Raw genomic sequence first — 15,609 nt, forward strand, 5'->3', positions numbered from 1 at the left:
TATGATACGGGCATCCTATCGGCGGAATAACTGAGATCTAAATTTATTACCCTCCTTAAGAAGCCTAATGCTAGGAAACGTAGCATAAAAACTTAGAATAGTAGATAATTCATCAAGCTAATAGTAGATAATTCATCGAGCTACAATAAGCTTGATGAATCATCTATATCTATATTCATCAAGCTACAATAAGCTTGATGAATTATCTACTAAAGATATTCCTTAAGATAATTAACAGTAAAATATGCAAACTATGTGAGAAGCAGATGTGAGAGAACAAATTGGGCTTTAGAAGTGCTATAGAGACTAGAGAGGCTCATCTTCGATATAGGTGTTTTTCATCGTTATCTCACGTTAAGTAGGTATAGGCATGTTTCGTAAATTCAAAACATCAGAAATCTTTGCTGAAATCAGATGGCTTGTATGAGAGTAGACAGAAAAACAACAGATAAGCTACATATATTACGTCGTTAAGCCAGGGGTGCACACTATCTTGACATAAGTTATGCAGATGATTCCGTTATTTTTGAAGACAATCTAGTATCCTTGCAACTCCTAATGGACAATGTTACATCATAGGACAACATGGTTTGGAACTAAACACCAACAAAATAAAGTTCATGATATTTTAGTGGTATACGGAATTCCTTTAGAAAAGGTGAACAAATACAAATTTGTAAAAAATGTTGACGCCTATATTACAACTTTACAATATGTTCTGGCAAAATGTAAAAAAAAATTAAATATACTTTAGACAAGTGATTTTCAACCCGAGTTATGTAACCCAGTTCCAGTACAACCCGGACATCGACCTCAAGGTTCTGATGAAAGTGCTTATTTTATATTATTGTTATGCTTAGTTTATATTATTTTGTTAATTAGCTTACGATTAATCGATATTAGATATAGAAAAATACTCCATAATTAATTCTCGTCTTGAACGTAGTTATTTTTTAGTTGCCATATTTAATAAAATTAGTTTAAAAAAAAAAAATTTTAAATCTACGCGAAGGAGAAGAAAACAGAATTTCAGTATGTGATGCAGCTACCAAAATTCTCAGACATAGGCCCAAAAATTTCTATGTTAAACCTTCAACTAGAAGAGGTGAACTTGGAAGAATTAGCTGTAGCTCAAAAAACGTTGTCTTCAGTCAACCTTCATCTCATCGAAACCTCCACCACAAATTACCACTGGATAACCTCCGCAGCGATGCTAGCCATTCTCATCCTATGTGCAATGGCTTATGGCTTAAGGAAATATATGCAGAGGAAGAAGCAGCCTAACAAAGAACACTCCGATGCCCGGATTCCTCTTCGCAAAATAAAGTTACCCATGTTTTCCGAACTTGAGGTGGGAGGAGTTATGTGACCCAGTTCCAGTACAGCCCGGACATCGACCTCAAGGTTCTGATGAAAGTGCTTATTTTATATTATTGTTATGCTTAGTTTATATTATTTTGTTAATTAGCTTACGATTCATCGATATTAGATATAGAAAAACACTCCATAATTAATTCTCGTCTTGAACGTAGTTATTTTTTGGTTATCATATTTAATAAAATTAGTTTTTTTAAAAAGTGTATTTTCAATATAAAATACATATCTCTCGTTATACCTTCTACCCGGTTTACCAAAGTATACTATATTTCACGTAGAATTCATATATGTAATAGTATGTAAGATGTTTTATTAAAATAAACAAGTTTGAAGTGTCATCACCAACCAAATTCATCACCATCAAAATTTTTTTAAGTATTTTGGGTTTAATTAGGCATTTTCTCAATAGCCTTTTATTGAACTAATTACTAACATCTGTATCATCTGCAAAGCGTTTACAACTTTGTTGGTAAAAAAATACTGAAGGAAAAAAATATCGGAAGCTCCAAGGTCAAAAACAGCAATTGGAATGATGTTACAAGATCTTATTCAATCAACGGGAAAAAGAGATCTCTGTTCCAAGATCAATAAATTAAACAAAAATCAGCAATTTTCAATTTACTTAAAGCAGCAATTTGGAAAAGCCACTATATTGTGTTGCGGAGCCTGCTGAAGGTGCCGATTTAAATAAAGGCTACAATTATTACAAAAGAAAACAAAAACACATAAACATATATAATAGTGTATTATATAAACATATCGTCTCGATTAAATTCGCCAACATATCACTGTCTTCGCCTGACCAACAGCTTAACATTTCGAAAAACAATGTATATACTCAAACATGCCTTATAAAAAAATTACTCATCATTGATTGTCTTTCGAAATGTAAACTATTTCTTTTTTAAAGAAGTATAGAAAGTTAGAGCTAGCATTTGGCAATCCGATATATAGTGCAACTTCATACATTTAGATTACACACCATAAATAGCTTCATTACCAATACAATCAATCACATAAAAAGCTATTTATGGCAACAAATAAAGCTGAAAAGTTTATTTTCAACACCACTTGGGTCGAAAATAAGCTCGTACATCACACGCTTGCGGAAATACATATAGAAGTACAGTGTTTACTCATATATGGATACAGAGAACAGTGTTATTAATGTGTATTTAGTGATTTTTTTTTTAAACTTAGACTCTTCTATCAGATGCAGGATTTACCTAAACATATCGATTATTGGTTTATTACTTGTATAACTCCCTAAATAATGTCATTTAATAATATGTTTCAGTATTGAAATTGATTGTAAAAGGTCTTCATTTAAATTTTGTGTTTGATAGGAGGGCCATAAAATAACGATTTGGTTTATATTCTAAATCTAGGCTCTAGTGTAACAAATATTTTAAATAAAATTGATTTTTCAATAATTGTTCATATAGCAAAATCAATATTAACTAGAGAAATTGGCTGAAAGTATAAATTGATTTTTCAAGTATTGGCAATTTATTGTTGATTATCTCTAAATCAATGTTTAAAACGAAATGCAACAACGGGAATCTCAATGATTGAAAGCCTATAAAATTTTATACACTTATTAAAAATAAAACACGAATCTTAATAAAAATCGTATAAAAATATTTTAACGCAATTTCTTAAAAGTTAGAGTTGACTCTTGAAACATTCTGAAATTACTTTTAATTTATGATCAAAAAATCAATATTAATCAATATTATTCAGCAGAAATGAATTTATGATTTAAAAACTATAAAAGTTTAGAAAAAAGATCTTAGGATTCAGAATTTAGTTTTGATTATCATCAAATCAATAATTGTTAAAGTTTCCAGAAAATATAAATGTTAAAGATAACCTAAATTTAGAGACCAAATTTTGAATTATCTGATAATAATGTAATATAATTATCTGGAGGATATTGAGTTCTAGATAGTTTGGAATATTTTATGATAATCAATAAAATAAGATGATATCAAAGATTGATTTTCATAAAATTTGAAAAATCTTATAGGGAATGGAAAATTTTAATCTTTAAATCAATATTCAATTGCATATCATTCATATAAATCAAATTTCTAAATTTGGAATCGTATAAAATATGTAAAGGAATTTCTTATAAGAAATTGATCCTTTAAAATTTTTGAATTTACTAGTGATTACATAAAATCAATATGATTATCCTGAAATCGATAAATCTTTTTAAAAAGTATTTTATATAAATTAGTAATTTAAAATATTTGATTGATTTTCATCAAATCGATACTGTTCAAAATATTTAATAATTTTAGAATCTTGTAAATTATTTTTATCTGAAAATATTTTATAGAAATTCATTACAAAATATTAATCTTTAAGTAATTTGGAATATTTAATTGATTATCAAGTATTATAAATAAATTTTAAAAAAATCTTGTAAAGAATTATTGGTTTTTCAAAAAAATTTATTCTTATACTAACTATTCTCAAATCAATATTCAATTTAATATCCTTTTAATCAGCAATTAATCAGCAATCTGGATAAGATTTTCCAAATTCATAGAATCATTATAAAAGTATTTATAAGACTTTTAAATTAACTTGATTAATGAATTTTAAATTACTATTGATGGCCATAACATCAATACTCTAAAAATGAGGAATTGATTAGTTCAAAGCATTGATTTATCTATCGACTATCGACAAATTTTGACTCAAAAATAATAAAATGTTTTTAAGTTACAATAGCTGTGATTGATTTTTTAAGGGTGTTGAATTTTCTATTAATTATCATTACATTAATATTAACTAACATTTTTTTAAACATATTTAGAATTGATTATAGGATATCTTTAAATCAATATTAACCAATATGTAATAAACACAGTGAAATACTATATATTTAAATATTTTAAAGGAATTGCTTATAGGAAGTCGATGGTTCAAAACTATTGAGTTAACCACTGATTGATGGTTTTTTTTAATTTAAATTTGCTATTCATTGCCAAAAAATTACTATTAACCAAGAAATTCTTAATATAAGGAAATGATTACTTGCTTTAAAATAATAACTAACTAATCGACTGTCATCAAAGCTTAATTCAAAAATAATTAGATCTCTTAAAATAACGACTATAATTTTTTTTTAGCAGTAATGAATTTTTTATTGATTATCGTTAAATCATTATTCACTAGAAACTTTTGTACAGGAAATTGATCTAATTTGGAATTGATTATTAAATATCGTTAAATCACTATTTATCAATATACTCAAATATAGCAAAATAAGGATATTATAATAAATACAACGAAATTATACCGGGTGGCGCATCGAAAACGAAACAGAGCCAATCATGAAATCGATAAATCTCTTCAAAAAAGGTTTTTATGTAAATTAGTGATTTGAATTATTTTATTGATTTTCATGAAATCTTTATTGTCCAAAATATTTAATAATTATAGAATCTTATAAATTACTTTTATCTAAAAATATTTTATAAAAATTTATTACAAGATATTAATCTTTAAGTAATTTGGAATATTTAATTGATTATCAAGTATTATAAATAAATTTGAAAAAATCTTGTAAAGTTATTGGTTTTTCAAAAAAATTAAATCGTATACTAAATATTCTCAAATCAATATTCAATTTGATATCCTTTTAATCAGCAATTAATCAGCAATCTGGATAAGATTTTCCAAATTCTTAGAATCATTATAAAAGTATTTATAAAATAGAATCGCACAAATATATTTTAAATAAATTTCTTATAGAAAGTTGATTCTTAAAGACTTTTAAATTAACTTGATTAATGAATGTTAAATTACTATTGATTGCCATAACATCAATACTCTAAAAATGAGGAATTGATTAGTTCAAAGTATTGATTTATCTATCGACTATCGACAAATTTTGACTCAAAAATAATAAAATGTTTTTTAAATTACAATAGCTGTGATTGATTTTTTAATGGTGTTGAATTTTCTATTAAATATCATTACATTAATATTAATTAAAATTTTTTTAAACATATTTAGAATTGATTATAGGATATGTTTAAATCAATATTAACCAATATGTAATAAACACTGTGAAATACTATATATTTAAATATTTTAAAGGAATTGCTTATAGGAAATCGATGGTTCAAAACTATTGAATTAACCACTGATTGATGGTTTTTTTTAATTTAAATTTGCTATTCATTGCCAAAAAATTACTATTAACCAAGAAATTCTTAATATAAGGAAATGATTACTTGCTTTAAAATAGTAACTAACTTATTGACTGTCATCAAAATAATTAAATCTTGTAAAATAACGACTATACAATTTTTTTAGCAGTATTGAATTTTTTATTGATTATCGTTAAATCATTATTCACTAGGAACTTTTGTACAGGAAATTTAGTTGCCAACTAATTTGAAATTGATTGTTGAATATCGTTAAATCACTATTTATCAATATACTGAAATATAGCAAAATAAGGATATTATAATAAATACAACGAAATTATACCAGGTGGCGCATAGAAAACGAAAAGAAAACGAAAAGAGCCAATTACGGGCAGTCCATTAACTTTTTAAAAAAACGTTCGGACCCGTCGATTTTATTTTCGAGGGGGACACTTAATAATCACAAAATCACTTTCCCACCTACAACCCCCTAAGCGGGGGTGGCACTACCCCTAAAATCTTAAATAGGAAGGGGAGTCGCGTGATACCTCATTGGAAAGGTCTTTTAATTCTCTTTACAAGGGTACCTACTTTAACGCAATTTAAGTAAGTACTTTTTCGCATTTAAACCTTAAAAGGTAATTTTCAATATTTTTACTTTATCATAAACTACTAAAGGTACTTTTAGAAAAAACAATGCCAGGCAGTAGGACAAAAGCATCAAGTATTATTAAATTATGAGACAAAAAATTAGATAGCTCTATCATATTACAGAATATTTTGACTTTAAGTCTAGTCATTCAAAAAATTATTGCAAAAATAGATTTAAAAAGGATTTGCTTAAGTGTTTGCTTATAATAAATGTTCAAAATGGCCACCTCCATTCTCCATACAATAAAAAAGATTTTGCTCAAAGCGTTGTCGCACGTTCTGCAATAATTCAGGCGTGATTTGAAGACACTCATTTACAATTCTGCCTTGTAAATCTTCTAACGAAGTGGGTTCAGTCTCATAAACTTTGCTTTTTAAGTGACCCCAAAGAAAAAAGTCTAAAGGTGATAAATCCAGCGATCGTGGAGGCCATTCAATAGCGCCTCTTCTTCCAATCCATCGTCCTGGAAACGTCCGATCCAAATGTTCTCGCACGAATAACGTATAATGTGGTGGGGCACCATCCTGCTGAAACATCAATCTATCATCATCGTATCTGTCATTTTGAGTTTCAATTATAGCTGTCAATGCTGGATCAATGGCCTGTCGTAATAGCTCTAAGTACATTTCACCTGTCAGATTTCCAGGTAAAAAAAATGGACCAACTAAATTATCACCAAAGATACCAGCCCAGACATTTAACTTTTGTGGGTATTGGGTGTGTACCTCATGATACACTCTAGGATTATTGTCGGACCAATATCGGCAGTTATGACGATTGACCAAGCCATACAGGAAAAAAGAGCTTTCATCACAGAAATACGTATTAAACAAAAAATTTGGGTCATTAATAATTCGTTGACTCATAATTTCACTAAATTGTGATCGTCGATCGAAATCATCTTCATTCAGCTCTTGTACAACATGTATTTTGTACGGATGAAACTTATGAGCTTTTAGAGTTCTTTGGATACTACGTAGACTAATACCTGTGACTGTTTCCAATTGACGGGTACTTAATGTTGGATCTACATTAATATGCCCTAGTACAGCCACTTCCATACCTTCATTCCTTACGGGATTTTCAATATTGCGTTTGCGATTCGCCACTGATCCAGTTTCTCGAAATTTGGAAACAAGCTCCAATACATACTTTCACTGCACCTTGCTGTTTTCATCTCGCTCATTAAATAATTCCGCCGTTCTATTAGCACATTAATTATTTCCAAAAAATAATTCAATTATTTCAACTCTTTCTGCCGTTGTATGCACCATTTTTATTTTTAAAAATAGGTATTACCGTTGATTGAAGAGGCGAGTTTTCCCTTTTCAATCAACGGTATTACCTCAAAAAAACAATGTCCCGCACTATAAATCACCTTTTTAACAGCGTACTACATTTAGAATAAATTAAGAATAATTCAATTTTTAGTTTTGGTCAACAAGAAAATTTTACAAATATTTGTAAAATTTTTGGGCTGACACGTTCAGTTCTGTCTAGTTCATCCGTATTATTCTAATGATATTTATTACCTGTCGTAAATAAATTAATATTAATACCAACGTGGTCTGTGATTGAGATATTGAACTAAAGCAAATTCTTTTTAAATGTATTTTTGCGATAATTTTTTAAATGTCTAGACTTAAGGTCAAAATATTCTGTAATATAATAGAGCTATCTCATTTTTTGTCTCATAATTTAATAAATCTTGATGGTTTTGTCCTACTGCCCGGCATTGTTTTTCTGAAAAGTACCTTTAGTAGTCTATGATAAAGTAAAAATATTGAAAACTACCTTTTAAGGTTTAAATGCGAAAATTTTAAAAAGTACTTAGTTAAATTGCATCAAACCAAGTACCCTTGTAAAGAGAATTAAAAGACCTTTCCAATGAGGTATCACTCGACCTCCCTTCCCATTTAAGATTTTAGGGGTAGTGCCAACTCCCGCTTAGGGGGTTGTAGGTGGGAAAGTGATTTTGTGATTATTAAGTGTCCCCCTCGAAAATAAAATCGACGGGTCCGAGCGTTTTTTTAAAAAGTTAATGGACTACCCGTAATTGGCTCTGTTTCGTTTTCGATGCGCCACCCGGTATATATATTTAAGCTCCTATTTAAATATTTTAAAGCAATGGCCTATAAAGAATTGATTAAAATATAATGAACATACAGAAAATCGATAATAACTAAGAGACTCAAAAAATCTAAAACTGATAGTGACTGTCGTCAAATTTTGATTCAAAATAATAAAATCTCTCATAAATTACAACGGCTGTGAAAATTGAATTTTCAGTATTGTTGAATTTTCCATTGATTATCATTAAATCAATATTTTCTAGGAATTTTTGTATAGGGAAATTTATCTTTAAACTAATTTAGAATTCATTATTGAATATCATGAAATCAATAAAACACCAATATACCGAGCATAATAAGAATACTGCAATAAACACAGTTAAAAACCATAAATTCAAATATTTTAAGGAGAGAATTGCTTATAGACAATTGATCTGTGTGATGACTGATGATTTTACAAATTTTAAATTTACTATTAGTTACTATAAAATCAATATTAAGTAAAGAACTTTAAAAATAGGGAACAATTTTGAGTTTATTTAGCAAAATAAGAATATTATAAGAAAATATTTCAAAGTACCATATATTTAAAGTCATACTTAAATATTTAAGAGAAATTGCTATAAGGGATTAATTTTTAATGAACTCGGACCTAACAATTGGTAATTATTAAATTACTACTAACCAGGAGTCTCTACATATTTTCCTAGAATTTCTAATAGAAAATTGATTTTGCAATAATTTTTGAATTTACTATTGATAATTTTGAAATCAATATTATACAGAAAATATAAATTTGAATGATCCTAAAACTAAAAATATCCTCAACCTAATTTCATAAAAAAAATATTATTTAAGAATGTTTGAGTAATTTAGAATTCATTATTGAATATCATGAAATCAATAAAACACCAATATACCGAGCATAATAGGAATATTGTAATAAACCCAGTAAAAAAACCATAAATTCAAATATTTTAAGGAGAGAATTGCTTATAGACAATTGATCTTCGTGATGACTGATGATTTTACAAATTTTAAATTTACTATTAGTTACTATAAAATCAATATTAAGTAAAGAACTTTAAAAATAGGAAATTCGTTGCTTTAAAGCGTTGAATTAATAATAATCGCTGATTAACTGTCGTCAATCAAGATTCAATAAATATAAAAAATATAAAATCTCTTAAAGTTAAATGACTGTAAAAATTAATTTTTTAGTTCCGAATTGACTATTGGTTATATTCAAATTAATATTAATCAATATACGAGCAAAATGTAATAAATCCCATATATTTAATTTAATGGAGTTGCTTATCGGGTTTTTTTATTAAAATTGCTCTTGAATTTGAAATCTACTATTCATTATTATCAAATTAATAATCACCAGAGATCCTTATAACAAGGAATTGACTTTTTTTAATTTTGATTTTACGTTACATTTATAAATCAAATTAATATTGATTCATAAATGTAGTAACATAGGAATCTTCTGAATTAAGGGTCATATGAATAGAATAATTTAAATTTAGGCTCATAAGAAATACATTTTATAGGATTTTCTTAGTAATTTTAAATATTTTGTTGATTTGTGCTAAATCAATAACATTTATAATTTTAAGGTAAAAAACAGAGTCTTGATGACCCAATAAATACAAATTCTCTTAAATTTAATAACATTATTTTAATTATGTTTTTTACAGAAAATTTATTTTTCAACAACTATTGATTATCAAATCAATATTAACCAAAGTATCCAATAGAATAAGAATCTTGATGATTAAAAGGGTAGAAAATCTGCTTTTGGTAATTTCTTGGCAATTTTGACTATTATCAAGTCTCGGAAATATTTTATGAGGATTTCTTATAGGAAACTGATTTTTCAATAATATCGGATTATTTGAGTCGCTCAGGAGCAGAGTGGCTCAAGTGAAAAAATTACATAATTTAGATAGGCTCGTATTCGTAGATACCGTATTATTATTTACAAATTAGAAGTGGCCCAATTGACCTTTCTCTAATATTCACCAAATGGCGCTCTTAGTACATTTGGGCCGGCACACTGGATTTACATAACATGTAGCAGAAAAGTGGCCTAAGTGACAGTTGGGCCAGTTTGACTTTTCAAAAGTTGTCGTTTTCGTTGTCAGTGTTTTCCTATTTTATCGAGTATAGACGAGAAATAAATATTTTCCTATAACAATTTTTGCAAATCTGTTGATGTGCTAGCATAGGTAAGTTAGAAATATTAAGTTTACGTATGGCATGCATGTATCATGTAATAAGCTAAGAATAATATTTTAAAAAAAACATAACCTGAAAATAAAAACAAATTACAGGGAGTGACTTGGCTTCGGCTTATCGTAACCATAATAATTATTACCATAAGTTATAAGATAATTTTCATTTGTTTCAGGGGAGAATGTCAGATATTTCTAGCATAGCCGAACCCAGTGAATTTGATATAGACTCTGGTTCGGATTTTCACCCGCCAACGGATGACGAGTCCGAAAGTGATTTTGGAATGTCGATTCAGAACATTGCACCTAATGCCAACATCGTGGAGGAAAAAAAAGGTAGAAAAAGAAAGACAAAACATGAAGGTTGGAAAAGGCAAAAAAGTAAAGTTGCAAGAAACTCCAGAAAATCTTACCTTAACTTCAGGGGAAACGAAGTTGCAGAAAAAACTTTTTTTAACGGAGAATGCAATTGTTCCAGACAATGCCACTTGTTACTAAGTATCCAAGAGAGAAAACGCATCTTCGAGAATTTTTACAGTTTATCAAACTTCAATTTACAGACATCTTATATCAATGGCCAAGTAACAGTATCTAATAAGGGCCGTTTCACGCATTCTCAAGATCCAAACAAACGTAGTAAGACACGTATTTATAAACTGTCCAAAGAAACTGGAGATGAAGTTATTGTCTGTAAACTTTTTTTTAAAAATGCTTTGAGGATTTCGGATGGTCGCTTGACCAGAGCTCTAACTAATATAACGAGCGGCGGCGAGCATACTACACCGCCTATAGATAGAAGAGGTAAGCATCCCCCCAAAAACAAAACTAATCAGGTGGATATTGATAATGTTAAACATTTTGTCAACAAATTTGCCAAGTATAAATCGCACTACAGCAGGGTTAAAAATCCAAACCGGGAATATCTTTCACCAGATTTAAACATAAGCAAATTAAACAACTTGTATTTACAAAGTGATGAGTGTGAACAGAAAGTTTCAAAATTTATGTTTTCAAAAATTTTTAACGAAGAGTTTAATCTTCATTTTCGGTATCCTGCAACTGACACGTGCAAAAAATGTGATTCTATGAAGGTAAAAATAAATAGTTTAACTGGCGAAGATAAAAGAAAAGTGGAAATGGAAAAAGAACTTCATTTACGCAAAGCAGAAGCAGCTCGAAATGAAATGCGAGAAGATTCAAAATAAGATCCAAATTCCACAACGACCATTGCATTTGATCTTATGAAGACGTTACCTACGCCTAATATTTCTACAGGGGTAGCCTACTACAAGAAGCAGTTATGGACATATTGTTTAGGTATCCATAACCTAACTACAAACCAGGCACACATGTACCTCTGGCATGAGGGAATTGCATCACGTGGACCTCAAGAAATAGGCTCATGTATCATGCGTTATGTCAAAAATTATGTACAAACTCAACTTAATTTAATTATGTACAGCGACCAGTGCGGAGGCCAGAATAGAAACATAAAAATGGCTGCAATTTGTGCGTACATGACTTATTCTGATAACTTCAGTCCAAAAGTGATCGATCACAAATTTCTTGTGTCCGGCCATTCCTACTTGCCATGTGACCAAGATTTTGGCCCGATTGAAAAGCAAAAACGCTACTTACAAGACATTTTTTTGCTAGATGATTGGATTAAAGTAATTTTAAGTGCCAAAAGACCAATAAATTTGAAGTCGTAAAGATGACAAGTGACATTAGAAGTACAGTGAATTTGGAAAAACTTTTAACCAATCGAAAAAAAGGAGAAGAAAATGTAAAAGTCGAATGGCTAAAAATTCAGTGGCTACAGTTTAAATCCGAGGAACCTTTTAATATTTATTTCAAATATTCTAATAATGATGCCGCTCTTTTCTACAATGTGAATGTCACTAAAAAACGCACAGAGCTTCAACAGATGAGACAGGATGCCTTTCAGTTAGATGTTTTGTATCCCAGAGGCCGACCTATCGAAAAATTGAAGTATAAAGACCTTCAAGGACTTCTGTGCTATATACCCCCAATCGTCCATGAATTTTATAATAATTTGACAACCAGTGAGAATGCTGTTGATGAAGATATTGCGAGACAAGAACAAGACGTTGAGGCTCAAGGGCTATAATTTGTTTTTTTTTTTTTAATAATTTTAAAGGGCAGAGTGGCCCAGCTGGTTTTTTTTTACAGAAAAACAATGTTTTTTGAAATTATTTTGTTCCAATTTATTAAAGTTGTAAACTTATAATAAATAAATCTTTTACGATACAAATTTCCGTTTGACTTTTTATAAAAAAATGTAATGTCAATTATCTCAAAACTCCTTTTTTGCACTTGGGCCACTCTGCTCCTGAGCGGCTCATTTATTATCGTCAATTTCATATTAAGTAAAATATCTAGCAGATATGCATTTTGAATGAGGCAAAACTTTAGGCTTTTAAGAAAAAAATATTTGACTTTTAATATTGAAAATTGATTATTAGAGAATTGATTTTGAACAATTTTGAATTTATTTAGCAAAATAAAAATATTATAAAAAAATATTTCAAAGTACCATATATTTAAAGCCATGCTTAAATATTTAAAAGGGATTGTGATAAAGGATTAAGTTTTAATAGGTTTGGACTTAACTATTGGTAATTATTAAATTAATACTAACCAGGGTTCTCTAATTTGAAATTGATTTTTCCATAATTTTGAATTTATTTCACTCATATATGCACAAGTAATATCACCTGAATTAAGAATGAAATATTTTGTTAAAATACCTAACAGAAAATTGCATTTGCATTAATTTTAGAATTTACTATTAATTATTATGGAATCACTATTTGCCAAAATATACAGAAATTAAAAATTTCAATGATCTTAAAACTAAAAATATCCTTAACTTAAGCTCATAAGAAAAATATTATATAGGAATGTTTTAGTAATGTGAATTTTAATATATTAATATTAATATTAATTAGAATATTTTATTGATTGGCATCTTACCAATATTAATCAAGATATTAAGTCTTAATTGCTCAATAAATAAAAATATTTTATGAGGTTTTCTTAAAGAAAAAATCTTATGATTTTTTAAGAATATTTAATTCACTAATGAATATATTATTTAAATTAATATTAACTAAGATATGTAACAAAATAGAAATCTTAATGATCCAAGACCTAAGAAATCTAATAAACTCAGGCTTTTCTAAAAATATTTTATAGGTAACCCTTAAAAGATATTGATTTTTTGATAGTTGAAAAAATACTATTAGTTGATTTTTATCAAATTAAGAGAATATTTTGAGAGGATTTCTCATTTTTCATTTTTCGATAGATTTTCCTTGTCCAGTCCAGCAAAATTGATTATTATCAAAGAGACAAGGAATTGATTTTTTTATAATATCGAGTTGAATCATATCAATACTAACAAAATATTCCAACTAATGTTGTTAAACGTCATTTTATGGCACTCGACAATTTTTCCTTTAATGGTTCAGCCTGTACAGTTTCTAAAGAAAGACATACCTTTCCAGTGAAAATATAAATTTAATATGTGAAGAAACGAACAAAAAAGCCATGGATTAGGACAAGTGTGTGATGATTATTTGCTTGTATATCACCTAACAGAACTGTAATTATAATAATTTAAAAAAAAGGCTTTCAAAAATATGTCATCGCCTTAGAACCAAAAAAAAAAATTAATCCATTTCTAGGTGTGTTCCTAGACCCTAAAAAGTGTGTTTTCTCTATGAATTATTGTCATTTAATTTTTAAAAATAAAAAAAAAGTACCTGTCAATTTATACTAATAAAAACAAAAATGGATGGGTACCTTTGCCTCTATTTTGTGGCACCGCAGTGGGTCCACCGCGCATTTGTCCTTGGTCCCTGGGAGGTGGAGGGGGGCCACGTGCCCCCGGACCTGCACCTCTGGACTGTCCTTGGGAACCCCGCCCTGTAAAATCTGGAAAAAACGGTTAATTATATTTCTAACTGGAAAAAAATATTTTGATTTTCGTAGAAAAATTATGCCGTCAATGATAAACAAATTCTTTGATTTGAGCCGAACAGACAGGATGTTTAAGATTTTTTATAAGTACTTAGACTGTATGATTTATACTATGGGATAATGAGTGAATTGTATTTTAACTTAAACCAACTTTAAGTATTATTTACTTCTTCTAATATTCTAAACACTGGGTAATTTACAAGAGCAAAATGGACATGGTTGTTTACTGTTCAAGCGCGGCGGGAAAGAGAGAGTAAACCTCGAGAGCGGCGTCGCGCAAGGTCTTAAGGGACGGGGAGCTGAGCAGCAAACAAACATGAGAAGCAGGACCATAGATGGCACTGAGCGGTGCTTTTGACAGCTTGTTCTACTGTCAGCATATTTTGTCTGGTTAATATCTCATATTTGGTAGTAGTACTCACATGTATGAAGCTTCTATGGTAGGGATCGGAATCGCATGTCGGCCATCTTACTTGGCAAAAATGACAAAGAACTGACAGAACTGACGTTGTTGACATGGAACATCATTTTGTCATATCATTTAAGTCTGTTTTTCAATGTATGCCGTAAGCCTGGGCGTGGTTTTAAGGATACAGTTTTAAATTAATTACTTTTTTCCGAAAAAGTGTCTATTTCAATATCAGGAGTAATGTTTGAATTGATTGGCAGCAATACCAGGTTTTCGGTAAGAAAATGTGATTTTAATTATTACTGTTAGGTTTTTGTGTTGTCAATTTTTAGTCTTTACTAAAATCAAATTGAGATTTAGTTTCAATCCAGAAATTTCACCTTTAAAATATTTAATTTGGAGTGTGATATACAATGTAAATTTTAGTAAGTCTTGGAGCTATAGAATCTGTCCTGATCATTTCTCCCTAACAAACTTTAATAATGCTGATAATCCTAATAGTATCATATCTAAGCCACATGATGCTAAACCCTGGTCTCCATTAAAATATCAAGTTCTAACTGAAAACAATAATTTTCTCATAAAACTGAAACAACTATTGTCCAATAAATCTGTTGAAGCAAAAAGTGACACTTTTGTTTTTGCAAGGAAAACATCTGCAGATTATGGAACTAAAACTGTTGAA

At 28.9% G+C, this 15,609-nt stretch overlaps 1 protein-coding gene across 11 annotated transcripts in view; it reads right to left on the bottom strand.

Annotated features, from left to right (window-relative positions):
• The window catches only part of LOC126749487 (RIMS-binding protein 2), a 159,680-nt gene that overhangs the window by 22,580 nt on the left and 121,491 nt on the right, over window positions 1–15,609 (bottom strand). For all 11 annotated transcript variants that reach the window (XM_050459198.1, XM_050459238.1, XM_050459234.1 and 8 more), the window contains one exon: window positions 14,339–14,470. In XM_050459198.1, the coding sequence (XP_050315155.1) occupies window positions 14,339–14,470 (132 nt within the window). The remainder of the gene's footprint in view (window positions 1–14,338; window positions 14,471–15,609) is intronic.

This window comes from Anthonomus grandis, chromosome 2 (genome assembly GCF_022605725.1).
Source record: "Anthonomus grandis grandis chromosome 2, icAntGran1.3, whole genome shotgun sequence".
In the NCBI taxonomy this organism is placed as follows: domain Eukaryota; kingdom Metazoa; phylum Arthropoda; class Insecta; order Coleoptera; family Curculionidae; genus Anthonomus; species Anthonomus grandis.